We start from the raw sequence: 17,840 nt of genomic DNA, 5'->3' as shown, positions 1-17,840 counted from the left end.
CTTACCAAAACAGAACCTGAGAAAAATATTGCGGTCCATTAGCATTTGAAAAAAAATCTAAATTGTTCAAAAGTCTTCCTGATGATCTAACTAATATAGGATGGTGTTCTCAGTAGACATTAAACCACATCAAATTTTTACACATCTCATACATGCAGCATGTACAGTACACTATGGCAGTGATTTTTCACTACGTTGTAATAGCGCCATATACTGCACAAACACTACTGATTCAAAAACAAATCTGACACTTTGCTCCAAACTGTACCTTCTTTACCTGTCGTGATGCCAGCAGGGATTCCACACTTGATGTCATAGTGCCAAAACTTTTCCGTAGGTCAAGTGATAACAAATGATCATATATACATTACAAAAGCTGCCTGGATATTGTGAGGAATCTGGGGCACAATCATTATGCACCATTAATTTTTTTTATGGAGCTTCTATTCAATCAGTGTTGAGGGGGCAATGAGAGACGGACTGCGGAAAAGTTTTTCTTCTAGTGTGTGGATGTCACCTCCTGCTTTTACTACTGCACATTGCATGTAGCAAAGAGGAGAGAGTTGTGAAAAAGAGCAAAAAATTTCAGTGATCATGTATTTTTTTCTAGCCTCCAATTTTGTTATAAAGTACTGTATAAAACATAATTCAAACTGTATATACACACTGTACACTGGTACACTATAAACTGTTAACTGGTATGCACTAAACTGGTACACACCTGCTATTACCACCTGCTATTACTTTTATACTTAAGAGTAAGCTAAGGGTCTTTTATCAAATCAATTGAACTATTTTCAGAATTTCTATTACATTTATTTTATTTCATTCATTTGGGTAGGTAAACAAAGAAAATGTTCACCTCGTGGCACTGCAACTGCCTAGTTCAGGACTTACACCTGAACACTGGTCACCTAGCTTTCTTGATAAATTTTTATTAAAAAAATATTCGGCAAATATAAAAATCAGCTCTGATGATGAAGAATGCATCATCATCACTTGGCCCAAACAGCATAGCCAAGTTCTTATTGCTTCATGGACCTCCCTTTAAATCCCAGTACACACTGCAGAATATATAAAGTATTATTATTTGTTATGTGATGAACTCTTCGATGCATCTCAACTGTTGAACTGTCCAGCTATCAATGACATAAATTTCCACATGACCTGCTAGTGCATTAGCGACTAATTATTGTATTTTAAGTAGAAATGAACACATCCTGATTGCTTGAAAATATTTGTTGGTAGGTTAAAATCGTAAAAGTTTTATGTTGCTTAGAGGTTCAATTCCAGGCACATTGAAAACAGTGAATGTTCGAGCCCATTCATATAGGTGATAATTAGGTTTTTGAGAATATTCGAATGCTTTGAATATTGAAATGAATATTATAGTATTTGAATTTGCCTTGATTGGAATTTAAAATATTAAAAATTTCAAGGTATTCGAATGAACAGGTAGGTGTATATTCTTCTGTGAAAAAGGTTTCACTGATAGAAAAAAAAGCTAAATTGTGAAATCACCTTGCCAATAAAAATCCAGACTGCCACAAAGCTCCATTTTAAGTTTAAGTGAAGATATTACCCTCAAAGATTCATCATTTCTAAAGTTTGAAAGCTTGGTCTACCTCCTCTAAGTATCGTAAATTTTAAAACATCACAAATTTTACAAGTTATCCTTTACATTCTACTGAAAGTCAAATCCATCTATTAGAAGTTGTTTCCATTTTCTTTGAATAAAAAAAGGGGGAATTCACACAGGCATTGTTACAATTTATAAAAATATTGTGCAGGCTAGTTAGGTTATGACAAATATGCGCATTTTCTTTTGTAATATGCAATATATACTCTTCGGATTTGATTCATAACTACATGACGAAAATCACTATTCGCTTTGAATTCACTTCAAACCCGAAATTCACTATTCGCACAAGCTTAGTTTTAATGCTTCTCTTTGGGAAACTCAGGGACAACATTTTTTTATAACTTTATTTCACATCACAGGTACAACTAAAGAAACGAACAGAATTAGTTGTGCCTAACACATTGGCTTTATCATCTCCTGCTAATCTACATTTTGAAAAGAGTTGTGGCATGGTTACATGTGCCAGCCTAAGATATCCTTAATAAAGAATGTTCGTTTCTGTGTGTCTAATCCCATGGAAGCAGGTGGGTGCTGCTCAGTGTCCATGCGGTTCTGTGCCATGAGGCGCTGTGGTTTTGACCGCCCCAGTGTTCGCCGCAGGATCCGATTGATAGACGATATGCTGGGCAAAGAGTCTCGAGGGCAAACTCCATCAAAGAGTAGTCGCTCCCGAATCTCCCAAGCAAATAGCGCACCATTCTCTTGCTTGTACTCGCGAATTTTGCGAATCACCAGAGGTGTTGAGACACGGGGCTTGCTTCCACCTGCAACAGTGTTGCAATTTTCAGTATCTACCAGTTTCGTTTTGTTACTGTTAAGATTTTTCAAGGATACTTTCACATTGACAAGATGACAATGTGAATGACTCGATAAATACTTATGCATAGAGCACAAAACTAAAACGATGCATAGAACCAAAATGATACATGCATTGAAATAAACCTGTTAGCAATAATTCAATCAGTAGCAAGTAAAAAGCAAGTAAGTTTTTATTACATTTCTAAAGCAGCTCAGTAATCTGTAGTTTCATCTAGCTTAGTGGTCATAAAAGAAAAATGTGCCATATTTTGAAAGTAAATTTAAAGAGCAGAACAGTACCCTTATTTTTGAGAAAGCAAGCTTTGATGAATGTTATTTGAGATTTATCTTGATATTCATTTGAAATTTTGCATCCACCACTCATTGTCCCCTTCTGCATCTACGCAAGAGGATGCAAGAACTGTTTACAAGTCTGTGAGTTAATTTTTGTCAACTATTTATTAATCAGTTCATCCACTTTAAAGTATGCAAGTGAAAACCAACAAGTGTATTGATTTCATTACTTTAAAGAGATATGCACTACTGTGTAATTAAAGACTTGTATTGGACACTCTTGATTTGCAATCACACTCAAAGGCTCTTAGGCTTTTCCACAAGTGACGATAATAGATGCTCAGCAATGTACTTGAGTTTATATAGCACTATATACACCCAAAGCTTTAAGTATCAGTAAAGTGATGTGAACTTGCTCTGGGCACTCCACACATTTGGAGCCACTAGAGATGTCACAGGATGACCATGGCGTAACTGCCATGCACCATAGCAGAAGCTTCTTATGCTTGCAGCGTTCTGATGACTGAAGTTTTGCTGTGTACATTGCTTTTAAAGACTTCACTACTATTTTCTAGATGGGTGCCATGTGTAAAAATAGTCATGTCTAAAGTAGTTGTAAAGTAGGAGTGTGCAGCGCAAATAGTAAATTCGAGATTTGAAACAAATTTGAAGTGATTGACAATTTGCTTGAATAATTTTGAATGGTAGAAATTATATAATATTAAAAAAATGAGTATTTTGTTATGACACAATATTTTTTGAGATTTGGCTCAAGGCATGTATAAATTTCACTTTCTTGGTTCTAATTTATGTGGAATCAAGAGTGAATAGTTACAATATTTGAATATGGCAAATTAAATTTGAAGGTACAAATTAAAAGCAGTAAAATACATTAGGTGTTATGTGTTAGCCCAAACAAGTTTGTATAACAAGCTTGTATAACACATTCTTAAAATTGAATTATTATTACTCTAGATGACGGTAATATATGTATATTTAACCTCGACGCGTAACTTCAAAACGACGCAAAATTCTTTTCGAAATTTTCTTGCAAAAGATAACTTTACGGCATTGCCTACGCGAGCTGCAGTGAAAGAACCTTTACAATAAGCTAGATGTGGTTAAAAGTATCTCTGTATTCATTTCAAATACCTTGAAATTTTCGTAACTAAAATTGGTTAGAGATTTGCGAAAGTCGTGTCGAACCAAAATCAAGGATATAATATTCATTCGAATATTCGTCCATGCCTGTCATAAAGATGCAAGAGCGCATTCCTTAAATCAACTACTGCATATAGTGCAAGACATGACAGCAGGTTGTTTACCTTGACCTCTTTGAGTTGTTGAGCAAGGAGTGAAACATTGCTAAAGCAGTGGCCTACAAGATGTTTTTGAAAGTTAGTCGAAGAATTTCTGTTAATTCAAAGGCATATATGCAATCCAAAACAGCACAGCATTACTTTGCAGATGCTTATGCAATCATGTCGCATAGCATGCACTGTTCCTTAACTGTCCGATGAAGAAAATGTCGTACTGCTATTCACATGATTCGCAAACAGAAAATGTGGCATGTTTCTCATTTTGGCAATCAGAAAGTGCTGAAAACAGCGCTCGCATGCTTTCAAAAGTCAAGATGTTGCCCGAACCAAATGGCCGCCATCAAACACTCGCCCCGTAGAGGACGCTTTATCGCTGTGGGTCCCATGCACACGAAGCAGTCCGTCGTTTTTGGTATTTTCATTGTCTGCAACCAACGGTAGTGCCGAGGGCGGGAGGGAAGGTGGCATATCAGCTCCCACTTCAAAATTTTATCCTGCCATCACACTGTACCCTAGAGGGAAACAAAATTGGCCCCGTATCTGCATGTTAATCTGCAAATGTCGTCGAAATATGATAGTCTTGCATGCGGAGAGAGTGAACAAAACATTTATTTGATGTTCTGCACCAGAAAATCTGTGAATGGTATTCTGGAGGCGCTGTGCCTCGAGCGTGCAGCGGAGGCGAACGAGCGCATCAAGTCACGTCACACGTGAGACATGAGTGTCATCTGGCGGTTTTCTTGGAAAACGTTGCGCGTTCGAGACTCAGAGGTGATAAGGTGTAGAACGCAAGGCGATGGATAGGTGACACCACCGTGTCGTCTTAGCAAAGCGTTGGAAACGCTCGCCTTTTCATGCAAGCGTTGCATGGTCAGCGCAGCGTGATAAACACTGCGGTCCCTATAATTACTTATGTATGCCTTTTGTAGTAAAAGACGCACACGCAGATCATATACGTGTTGTTATGGTGCCTCATATATGCGCAATAATTGCTTTTTATTCGACAATCACACAAGTATGAACGCTGAATTTTGAGCAACATTGTTGGGCCCTGCAGATGGGGTCGGCCGTTAGGGGTATCGGCTGGTGCCGTTTAGAATACCCGGTACCGTTAAGGGTGGATAACCAGACAAATGTACAGACAGACAGGCCCAAATTTTTGCGTCGAAGGTGCCCAAGAAAGACTATCGTCTTTCCCCCCACCGAAGGATAAGCTCGCGCGCACAAGCATCTAACCCCCCTCTCCCCCCCTCCACATGCGTGAGGCAAAGTACGCGTCAGAGATAAGCGCCCGTCGGCACATCGTGACCAGCTGAGCTCCGAGCGCAGGCGGCTAGAATACCCGGTACCGTTAAGGGTGGACAAACAGACAAACGCACAGACAGACGGACCCAAATTCTTGCGTCGAAGCCAGCCGTATAGCCACTTCCTTGGGTTGCGCCTTTGCAAACACTGAAACTTCTTTCATTGCGGCTGCACATAAAGGGTGCTCTAAGTCCACTATGGTGGGGCAGTGTATGTTTATGGTGCTCGGCTGCTGACCCGAAGGTCGCGAGTTCGATCCCAGTCGTGGCTTTTCGATGGAGGCGAAATCGTATATAGAGGCCCGTGTACTGTGTTATGTCAGTGCGCGTCAAAGAAAACCAGATGGTGAAAGTGTCTGGAGCCTTCCACTACGGGGTCTCTCATAATCATATCAGTAAAACCCCGGACATTATATCACTGTTAGGGTGCACCAGCTATTTCTAGCTGGAGTTTAAAAATATGCTGACACACTCTATGAACACGCAACAAAAGGCATGCTGACTACTATTGCTTGCAGTAAGCTGCATTTTTTTTTACATTTTGCCTAACTAGCTATTGAATTAACTAAGCTTTGATGCACCAAAGATTACCGAGAAAATCTAATGAGAAAGTTGTCGATTGGCTAGCAAAACGTCTGATTATACAGTTTCTAATTTTATATGCGTTATGTATCAGTGTTTTCTGCTTACTAGAGATACCCCCGAAATAATAGAATACCACGTGACAGGCAAGCCTGCTTGTGCGCGGAAAGAAGCAGCGCTAGCAAACGACGCTCCACTGGCTCGCGTGCATTTTGCGGGCGCCTGAAATCGCTTTCTGTGCCCGCTTGAACCGGTTAACTATTGCCATTTCTGGCGTAAGCTATTGAGGAAACTTCAAACGACAGTGAGAAAAACTAACGATCTAGGAGTATACCCTAAACCTATAGAAATAAAACGCGTGCTTTTCTGAAGCAGTTTATGAGCGAGGTCCCACAGCATTTGTCATGCAGCGTACTTTTATTTTCGTTCTTTGCGTGTTTTCAAATTCAACGGAAGTTGAAGTAGCTGCACTGCTTTTTTTTTTCCGAGTTCAGAAAAAAATGGGCTATAGTTGGGTGCATACAGCTACTTTAAGAAATTTCATGGGTCACGTACCACGTAGTGTGCAGTGCAAAATATAAAGGTTTCATTGCATTTGTCAGTGTTTAGAAGGATTCCCGCTAACACACGGTATTTTTAATTACACCTATTTTGTTTATAAGGCACTCTAATAAGCTTATTTATGAGCAAGCGTCGCACAGCATGTGTAGAATATGAGCAACAAAAACGCCTTTCAATATATGAAAAAAATTCAGCATGCCTAAAAAAACACAGTATGCCTACCAGTGTCTCGCACATTTTAATGCTTATCTGTTTTCAAAGAAAGGAAATTATTCAAAGCATTCCCCGTTTTACTAACCCCGCCACCTCGATGGCCCGCAGATGTAGAGGGGCGTTGAAATTAATTCGCAGTCTTAATAAATTCAAGGTATGCATACAGTTACTGGCCCTAAAATCATAATGCAACTATAAAAGCTGACTTGGGTCACTTTTCGTAGTAATTGCAAGAGTATAAAAGAGCACTTATTGAAAAAATTGATTCTAAATCTGCATGTTACACCACAAATGTCATCGAAAGACGATAGCCTTGCGTCTGGAGAGAGTGAAGAAAACGTTTATTTGATGTTCTGCGCAAAAAAAAAAAAACGGTGAATGTTATTCGGCAGGCGCTGCGTTTTAGAGTGCCTCGAGCATGTAGCAGAGGCGAACGAGCGTATCGAGGCACGTTAGACACAAGTGGCATCTGGAAGTTATGTTCGAAAACGAAGGCGTGCAGCCCGCGGAGAAAGATGCGCGTCAGTCTCGGAGGTGATAAGCTGTAGAACGCAAAGCGCCGGGCACGTGCTACCACCGTGACGTCGTAGCAAAGCGTTGGAAACACCTTTTTTGAGCATCGCGTTGCACTGTCAGCGTAGTGCGATTAAACGCTACATTCCTTAGAGTTACTCGTGTGTGCCTCTTCTGGTATAAAGGCAGACATAGAAAACATCGAAGCGTTGTAGTGGCGCCTCAGATATGCGCAATCATTACTTTTTAATTGACAATCACAACTCTATGAGCGCTAAACCTTGAACAATATTGGTGGGCGCTGCGGATGGGATTGGCCGTTTGAGGTATTGTTAGGGCGGACAAACAGACAAATGTACAGACAGTCCCAAACTTTTCCGTCGAACGTCCCCAAGAAAGACTATCGTCTTTAAAATTGTGTTTTATATTGCATGAATTCATAACAGTTCTTTCTTTCGAGGGTTTGTTGTCAGCACTGATCTCCCCTCCCCCCTTGCATGGCGGCTTCCGTTCGTTCGTTCTGCCTTTGGAAGTTCGCGGCACAAATATAGTCTGAGTTTTTTTGCTTCCATTGTCAGGCAGTATCAGAAGCGTATACCCAGCGGGGAAGTGTTAGGGGATACAGTTCACCCCCCCCCCCCCATGAAAAACAAAGATATATATCCGGCTACGCCCTGGCACAGTATTGCTTGCTCGAGCTTACCAAACGCATTATGGTCCCCTAAGGAAAACATCACGCGGAATCCTTAAACGAAAAAGTCTTAATCAATCTTGCGCGCGCAGTAGCGCGACAAAAAACGGCAAGGTGTGGCTAAAAAACTAATCACAGATTGTTCTTTCTTTAAGATATTTTCTAATGATGAAGTCACCCCGGTAAAACAAAGGAAGCTGGACTGAGCATTGAAAAATCACTTCCTTTGCATAGCCGGCTGCTTTGTGCGGGTAAAAATTTTGACACTGATTTTATGGGGCAATACCTTCTTTTGGCATTTTTTTTTTGTCAGCGCGAGGAACAGGAAAAAGAAACTTCTTTTTTGTTCTTCGCGCGGTGAGGCAACCCGAAGACATTGAGACCCGGTATTCTAGCCCGTCACGCTACAAACATTCAATTCAAACACTTAATCCCCGCTTCTGCTGAAGTTCGAGTAAACATTGCAACAGAGGCGCGTGCAGTACTCTCGCCTTTTTGAAATTGTCCAACTCCACGCTTGAAGGCGTAGTCATCCGCACCTCTCTCCGGCACAGCGCTGTGACCGCTGAACTCTTATAGAGCGGGGCGTGACGGAGAAAGGGTCGCGTGTCGCCACCCAGCCTATCGCAGAGCGCGGCAGCTGGATCAAGGCCTTTCGCCATTTTTGAGAGATAGAGGGAACCACAGAACACCTAACACTATGGAGGGACCTGATGCGCACCGACTCGCTCGCTGGATTCCGTGCCGACCGGTTGTGCGCTCGTGATCTCCGACGACAGCGCAGCTCTGGCCGACTGGGTTGGTCCTATACGCCACCTCCACCACCGGTCCCCTACGACGACGTCAGCGCAGCTCTGGCCGACTGGATTCTAAAGCCCCTCGATCCGGTGGTGGTAGTACATGAGAAAAGGCACCTAATTTCTGCAACCCGGTCGGGAGCACGGCGCAGTGCCTTGATCTAGGAAAGTAACTACACGCTCCTCCGCGGACTCGATTCCTCCTTGATTCTCCTCTCCCGCCTTCGGCGCGCGCTGCAACCGACGCCATTTTTCGCCGGGGCTCCCACGTCGCACCACCGAATTCTGATTGAGGCGCGTGATTTCGCGCCACTTGTGAACCCCGGTAGTGTAGCTAATTCGGAAAAAATGGTCATCATAAGATAGACAACACTGCAATGAATATTTAGTTACTCAAAAACGGCAGAAAGGTGATTTCAAAGCACTCATTGAGCGAGCTAGAATTCTAGGCCTCTGCCTCGAAGTTGATATCACCAGCAAGCGAGTGCAATCACGTGAACACTTCTTGCACGTCATCCGTATTTGCGAGAAAAGCAAATAATATTTGGCACCTAGTGATGTGCGCGCTGGCATTCAAATTCAAAAGTAAAAAAATGAACTGAAAGAAAAATGCAATTTTCGCCAACAGACACTGCTCATAAGCGATATCATGGGCGTGCTTATCGTTTATACAAAACCCTTAGATGCCTCATCACATGCAAAATATGACTGTCGGCGTCTCGCGTCATCAAGAACAGGTGATGCAAAAAAAAAATCATCACCAGATGTCATGTCTCACATGACGTAAATTTATTACATGTCGCGAAACTTGTGGTTTCACAATAACGTCACAGTGCCGTCACCTGACGTAACTTACGTCACATGACATAAGGACTCATTTTCGCTATTAGGAAGTTAATGTTGTTTCTCGACATTTTTTTCCGGTAGTGCTTGTTTTTATTTTTTCTACACTGGTGTCATTATTTTGCGTGTGAAATACCTGCTACCCTCCAGAAAAAAAAAGAACACCATTTGGTTATAATCGCTAGTGTCACCTCAATATTCATGTTCATTCTCTTATTTTTTCCGCATTAATTTTCAACAGATATCCCAACGATCACGATAGGCGCAATCGAGAAGCTGTATTATGGCAGGTAACTGTTCGCTGTGGAAATCAGTTTCTGTAGTTCGTTTCAGAATGAATAAAGTTACCGACGTGCGATTTGACAGAGTCTCGGCAGAATACTCACCAAATTCTGAAGAATCCTATTTTTATGTAACGCACAGTTAGCCGCAAAAAAAAAACTAATTTTATTATGCCGGAAGAATACCCAAATACATACAGCATTCGGTGATACTTTCGTACGAGCAATAAAAAAAAGCGCTGTAACTCGCATAAAACATGTTTTTTGGCTCAATTAAGTTTCGTTCAGACGATGTAGTGCAAATACTACTTCTTACAAAAGCTATCGCGTTTACCTTGAATATCGTAAAGCAAAGCCATTTGTATTTTGGTTGCAATAGTTATAGGCGCAACAACAAGGCATAGCGCCAACAAACAACGCAGAAACTAAAGCGTGCGCAATGTTCGCTACCCGAGGTACGCATAGCCCCGGCGAAAAATGGCGCGAGCGAAAAAGAAAAAAAAATATCTGCACCACAGCGCATGAGTTGCGCGCCTCCACAGGTAACCGCGAAGGAGACCAATAATCGTGCAGAGACAGCGGCGGAGAACGGGAGGAACTCGGAAGGAGTGAGGAGGGAGAAAGGAGGTCGCGCGCAAGGCGGCGAGTACAGTGGATTGCGGTACTGTCCAAAGATCAAGGGGCTTTATAAGTACCACGATTGCAGTGCTCCCTAACATTCCACGTGCAAACGACCTTAGTAAATGGCTGAGTGTGCTGCCACGGCAGCACTAGGATGATGGTGGTGGCTTTGCGATGACGCACGTTTTTCTAGCGGCAACACAAGCGATAACAGCAGTGTCTGCTTATCGCTGTCATGAACCATCGCGAGGGAAGCATGTCATTTGCACCACCGCGGTGGTCTAGTGGCTAAGGTACTTGGCTGCTGACCCGCAGGTCACTGCGTCGAATCCTAGCTGCGGCGGCTGCATTTTCGATGGAGGCGAAGATGATGTAGGTCAGTGTGCTCAGATTTGTGTGCACGTTATAGAACCCCAGGTGGTCCAAATTTCCCGAGCCCTCCACTACGGCGTCTCTCATAATCATATGGTGGTTTTGGGACGTTAAACCCCACAAATCAATCAATATCATCGAAGCATATTGTTTGCACGAGGAACGCTAGGAAGCACTGCAGTCATGGCGCACTTAGGCGCGCACGCGGGCTTACCGTGTAGTAAGCAGCAAAACACAAATGTGGGCATTTGTGTTTTGCTGCTTACTGTGAAAGAGCGTCGCCAATTGGCTTATTTGTCCCCCGCTTGCGTGCGGTAGGGGTCCTGGCACGTGCATTGCGGCTGTGCGGGAAGCGCGTGGAACGGCCCTTAAAGCTGAGCGCGCCACCGCTGCTTACTAGGATTCTGGTTGCGCTATACCTCGGTGACATTACTAGACAGGTATGTGTTGTGTAAAATCGTTTTATGTGAGGTACTTTCTGATGGATTGATATGCAAGGAGGAAGTGTGTGAGGATGGTACATATTGGGTTGGAGGAGTTATGGTTACATCAAACAATTATTCAGGAGCAGGAAGTGAGTCCTTCTCGCAAAGTGATCGAAAACCATAACTCAAGTGATTGTAACAACTAGTGCACAACGTCTTTTCTAAAAAAAAAACATTGAAGTGATATGATCGAGTGAGCGCACCGATGGCCCCTGGCAGTATGGAGCCGGTCTCGGTGAAGCGGGCCAGTATCTTGGAGACGCATCCGTGGGAGACGAGCAGCTGTCGCGAGATGTCACAGGGCCGGTAGCCGAACAGGGCCAGCTCCAGGATTCTGAGGCGCACGTGGAAGGGCAGCGGCTTGCCATTGGCAAAACTGCCGCCCAGCTGGTTGACGCCACCGCAGCTGGCTGACGATGACGGCTCGCTCCGTCCTCCTCCCACACCACGCGGCATCGCACGGACCTCGACTGCAGCTGCGTGCGGCAGACAAGGAGTTCTGGAATTTCACCCCCTCGCTAACGTCGCACCAATCAGAAACCAATGAGTACTGCATAAAGGGTTTGCCACTTTTCAGAACGATTTCATTTTAATGTGAAGTTCATGGGCGTGCAAAGGGTTTTCTATTCGTAAAAGGGGGCTGGGAAGAGTTTCAACGCAGAGACCCCCCCCCCCCCTTCCCTGAGTTGGTCAAGTTCGAAAGAAAGCTGCTCCCACCGCAATGAATGAAAAAAAAAAAAAATGAAACGAAGACTTGTTTCTCACAAAGGCTTGTCGTTGGTACTCAACTATCCAGAGTAAAGGCGCCATAGAAAGTTATTTAATGCGAAATCAGGTGTCCTTGGTCACCACTATGATAAAGAAAACATGCGTCGCTTTAATCCCGTGCATTATAATCTACTTGAACAATTCGACTAAATAATAGTATGGAGTAGAAAAGGCGCCATTCTGTTATATAATGGGGGAGGCAGGGAGGGAGGCCATTCCGCCTGCTTCTCCCCCCTCCCTGCCCCACTCTTAAGGCGAACACCTATGGTTGAGACTGTACGCGATATCAAAGATCCCATTGAATAAGCATCCTGCCCACTCTTCTGTCCATCGACAAGCGTATTGTCTTCATCAAGATCAGCTGTAGCTTTTGCATCCACGGCCGCTCAGGGTGCGGCAGCGGATACTAAATGCAGGTTGGACTTATAACTGAATTACTTAGGAGTAATATACGTAAAGACTTTGTATGTAAGTATTCGTTACAGAAGCCCGACGCAAAGATGAATTTTGTAGTACTTCACCGTAGCTCCAATCATGACGGACGCGCTGTGCACCCTTTGGATGTTTTGAACACCCCCACAGTCATTCTCATAAGATACTCCTAAGAGATGGAGACAGCAGGGAGTATGAGTATGCCTCTTTTGCGTTGCTCTTAAACCGCGTTTGAAATATAACTCCTTCGTGCTTTTCTTTGCTTCAGAAATCGCAATATTTTGTGTTCGTTTTGTTTTTTCGTCTCCGAGACAACACATCCTAGAGCGGCTGCAGACATGTATAATAAACAGTCATGAATCACAAATTGATTAACTAATTACCTCAGCACTGCAAATAATATATTTATGGCCAATGCTGCAATCATGGTATTTGCGGCGTGATGTTTTATGTGCCCTGTAAAAGAAAAGTACGTGCAATAACGTGTTTCATGTGTGATATGTTAAAAAAAGTACCTGCGAATTTTGAATCAAGTATTAAGTATTTGAAGTATTTAAATATTTGGGACTCTATTGTGCCTGTATTTTTATTTAATCTAGACCACCTGCATATGAATATCATAAAAGCCGTACGGAAACAGTAAGGGCCCAACCACATAAGCGCGAAACTGCACGCGACAGCGACGAGCGACGCAATATATGAGCGACGAAACATGGCGTTCGCGCAACGTGTCGCGGGGTAGTTTTCGCGCGATCGCTCGGTTTTCCAGATTTGGAAACCGTCGCTCATTGCCCGGAAGTGCTGGGCTCAAGCAGCCAATAGCGAAATACCGGAAAAGACAAAGACTACATAGGTGCACGTGACCCTGCCCGAGTCACTTATGCGCAACAAGAAATAACGCAATGTTTACTACGCATGTGCATATAAAAAAGTGCTGCAAGGCAATAATAAACACTTTCCATTTCATTACACAACAATATATCTTATTTTTAAATTGTATACCGCTCGCTACGCGGTTTTCTTGGTGCGAGTAGACGGCCTCATGCCAGCAACAGTGGAATTCGCTCGCTGAAGCCATCGCGTGAATGAGGTTTGCCTGCGCTAGCGACTGATCGCGCGAAGCCGATCTACGTCGCGTCGCTTGCCGCTGTCGCGTGCATTTTCGCGCTTATGTGGTTTGGGCTTAAGAATGACCAAGCTGAGTCACTCGCTAGATTTCGTGCCGACCGGTTGTGCCCCCGCGATCTCCGACGACAGCGCAGCTCTGGCCGGCATGTGACACCGACAAGAGCTCTCGCTGAGTGGTGCCCCGTCCTCGGACTTCTGCGACCGTGTCCATATTTCTTGCCTTCTCCTTACTTCCGTATGTGGCTGCCCCTGCACCTCTCTCTGTCCCTGCGCCTTTCCCTATATCTATACCTTTCATTCCTCCCTATCCTTTTTAATCCTTCCTTACCCCCATCCCCTGTGCATAACTGTGGAGGTGCCCTCTGTTGAGAGAGTCAGTAAAGAAACTGCGCTTATTTCTTCTTTTTCCCCTTTTAAAAAGCACTTATAATGACCAAGCTGTTTTATTGTGGCTTCCCCACACACATAACAAATTTGCAGTGAAGCTACCTTTACAAGAAAGAACATGTTGAGCAGTTGGCGAGAATGCTAAATGCTGTGAGAAAGAAAGAAAGAAAGAAAGAAAGAAAGAAAGAAAGAAAGAAAGAAAGAAAGAAAGAAAGAAAGAAAGAAAGAAAGAAAGAAAGAAACGGTGCTCTCTCCAGTTGACCCACTCACATCGTTCCAGTCATCGCGCTCTTCCACGCACACGACAAAATTGGAATTCGACTCCATGTACCTGCCGATACCACCGGCGTTTCTCACAAAAAGTATGGTGTACTAGAATGGGGCAGTGTGCCGCCTTCGCAGCAAACCAATGCGAAAGTGGTGGTTGCTTTTGCGACGATGCCACCAGAAGGGCGCCCCTAGTGAACGGAGTGCCCCGCGCGCGTAATTTGAATTACCAATGCAAAACTTCCTGCAGTTCTTGAGTAAAATAGCCACATCACACGGTTGAAACTAAAAATATCTGCAAGAATAAAACATATTCAACCCATTTATATGCATTATAATACAAATCAAGCTGTTCCCGCGTCGTATGAGCTTGCACAATTCCTATTGCAGAACGGGGACACATATAATGTGCTTGCTTACTGTAGAAGAAATAAGATGCAGATGAAATAACCACATAAGAAATAAAAAAGCACTTCGCTGTTCATTCCATACATATGTACGCCTGCCTAGCTGTCAGTGTAATCCAAGTTTTTGCGACGAAACGAACGAGGAAGACCAGAACGATAACGTGAGCATCATCAGGTGAGTTTCACGACGATCGTCCCTTCGCCAGCATGAGTCAGAAGAGTAAGTAGTCGCGATATTAAATAAAATGGCCCAATGACGAATACTTTGCTACTTCTTCACACGTTTTACTAATTATTCTTATACATTTTACGACCAGCAGGGCAACTACAACTGCCAATCTTGGAGGCTTTGTATCTCAGCTTCTCATTAACTACTCTAGGGAAGGCCCACAGGTGGCGCCACAGTAGTACGGTGAGCTCCACCAGTGCTGGCCGTCATCGCAAAAAGAGCCGTGCTTTCGGCGGCAGACGATACACTGCCCCATTCTATTACACCATACAAAAATCCCCCAAGTGCACACCTCTCTGTTCGTAGCCGGGAAACGTCCACCGAAATCACTGACGTGTGCGTGTGGTCTCGATTCTCGTCTCAGCCGCTTTTCATGGTAACCGACCAGTTATCTGGTTCCAATATCTTTATAGATACAGGTGCATAAATTTACGTCATGCCCCAGACAAGAGTTGATCGTTCCAAGTCCCCTGGACAGTCACTTCGGGCTGCCAACGCCTGATCTATAGCAACGTATGGACTCCGATCTCTCACCCTTGACTCCAGTCTTCACTGCATTTTCCGAATGGTTTTCGTAACTGCAGCTGTGGTTCAAAGGATCATCGACTCGAAATTTCTCTCATATTTCAATTTGGACGTCATTGTGCGACGTCGCCGCCTCATAGATGGTCAGACTCGTCTTTCCATTTCTGGAGTCCAGTCCAACCTTGTTCCTAAGGGCATCCAGATTCTAATACTTTCTACTTCATTCGAAAATATCTTTGCGAGTTTTTCGAGGTTATCAAAACAATGCAACTTTACCCAACCGCCTAAGCATGCCGTGACACAGCACACGGTCGCTCATGGTTCACCAGAAAACGCTTGACCCCGCCGCTTATCTGCGTACCGCCTACCTATCGCCAAATGGGAGTTTGACCACATGCTGCCGCTCAACATTACACGCTCATGGTCAGGAGCTTAGGCTTCTCCTCTGCATTTAGTGCTAAAGCGTGAACCCGGCGACTGGCGTCCTTGTCAGATTATCGAGCGTTGAACGCCAAGACTGTCCATGACAGCTATCCCCTACCTCCCTTTCATCGCTTCGACGGCTGCATCATTTTCAGCAAAGTGGACCTTCTTAAGGCGTACCACCTAATTCCGCTTGAGCCTGTCAAAATTACGACGTCCTTTGGTTTGTTTGAGTTCGCGCTCATGCTTTTTGGACTCCTCAATTCAGCCGAAACCTTCCAGCGGTTTGTCTCTAAAGTCACACGGTGCCTTTCTATAGTGTGTTTTCATGCGTCATTGCCAGCCATTTGCCTGAAGGTCCTGAGCAACATCTACGCGCTCTGTTTTAACGTCTACAGCAGTGCTACCTTGTTGTGAACGCCTACAAACGTATTTTCGGCGCATCCACGCTCACGTTTTCGGGTCCATTCGATTGACCCTGCACTTCGAGAACTAGTTCACGGTGGTGCCGTCTGGGCATGCAGGTGACTTTTCAGCAAGCAGCAGCGACGAGAGTCACGAGACGCGGTAACGAATAGGAGAGTGCAGATGTCGTGCAAGCCCTATGCTACTCGTCGACTATCTCGAGGATTGTGGAGGCTGTGATTCGTAAAAGAGGGCACCGTTTACGTTGCTTGGCATGTGTCTATTGGTAAATGTTCACTGTCGTACTTGTCGCACGTTGCTAAAACAGACACGAATGCAATCGGCTGTGTCATCTGCTGCAGCCGCAGCCACCTTGTGCTGCACGGACTCGGTACTACCTCACGAGCAGGCGCAGAGAATTTGTGAATTAGCCTTGCACGATAGCTTCACTTTTTTATAAACGAGTACTGCGGTGCCGTGGCCGCCGTGTTGAACTTGTGAAACGAATGCCGAACTACAGCCCCTCCGTGAACCGGTTCACAAAGTGCAGGTGAAACGAATGGACCTTTTGGGTCATCCCACATCCTCCCGGATATACGCCCTCTCCGGTCCAACTCACTCACTCTCTCCCACTACACCTTGTGTCCAATCCATTATAATCTCACTCGCCCCGACGACGCTTTCTGCCCCGTTTATTATCATTTGACCCCCCTGTGGTGCTATGTATCAGGTGACCTTCCCCGCCCTTTTGTTCCGACTTCATTACGACGCACCATTTTTCACTCTATACATGACATTTATCACCCCGGCATTCGGGCTACTCGGCGCCTTCTCTAACCAGTGCTATTTCTGGCAGGGAATCAAGGGTCGCGTACTCGCTTGAACGCGCATGTGCCGACTCTGCCAAATAAGAAAGGCCTGCCATCCCACAAAGACGCCTACCCGACCTTTCCTTCCACGCGACCATCGTTTCGACCATTTTCATCTTGACATTTCAGGCCCGGTACCAGTGTCTAAAGGTTACCGTTTTATACTCACCGTGGTCGATCATTTCACGAGCTGGCCGGAGGCTGCTTCTATTCATGATATCGCTAGTGAAGTGCTTCTCCACGTGTTGATTTCTACGTTGGTATCTTGTTTCGGCTGTCCTGACACAGTGATAATAGACAGAGCACATCAATCTAAATCCTCTCTGTTCGCTTCTTTTAATCACATCCTCGGAGTCGGACATCGCCGTAACGCTGCGCATCATTCCTGTATCAACGGCATACTGGAACGCCTTCACTGACAACTGAAGACTGTCATGACTAACCGCCTAAACGTGCCACCTGGGTTTATACTTCACCCTTGGCCCTCCTGTACTTACGGGCTGTCATCCGCGCAGACCTACAGTGCTCAGTAGCAGAGTATATGTATATCGTGCAGTTCTCCGTCACTCCCTAGCGACGTCTTTACATCAACGCAGCTGCAAACCCAGCCACAACCCTGCAACATCTCCTAGGCTGCATTCAGGACCTCTGGTCAACTACACCCCGACTTTTTCATTACAAAAC

At 44.4% G+C, this 17,840-nt stretch overlaps 1 protein-coding gene across 1 annotated transcript; it reads right to left on the bottom strand.

Annotated features, from left to right (window-relative positions):
• Positions 1 to 1,968: 1,968 nt before the first annotated feature.
• Positions 1,969 to 11,786, bottom strand: LOC142776961 (paired box protein Pax-1-like). Its single transcript, XM_075881275.1, has 2 exons — positions 11,520 to 11,786; positions 1,969 to 2,406 (listed from the first exon to the last, which is right to left on the bottom strand). The coding sequence occupies exons 1-2, from the start codon at positions 11,770 to 11,772 to the stop codon at positions 2,096 to 2,098; spliced, it is 564 nt and encodes a 187-aa protein (XP_075737390.1). The 5' UTR covers positions 11,773 to 11,786; the 3' UTR covers positions 1,969 to 2,095.
• Between the last annotated feature and the right edge of the window lie 6,054 nt (positions 11,787 to 17,840).

This window comes from Rhipicephalus microplus, chromosome X, assembly GCF_043290135.1.
Source record: "Rhipicephalus microplus isolate Deutch F79 chromosome X, USDA_Rmic, whole genome shotgun sequence".
Taxonomy (NCBI): Eukaryota; Metazoa; Arthropoda; class Arachnida; order Ixodida; family Ixodidae; genus Rhipicephalus; species Rhipicephalus microplus.
The sequence above is the reverse complement of the archived record's forward strand: the minus strand, read 5'-3'. Positions and strand labels throughout refer to the sequence as shown.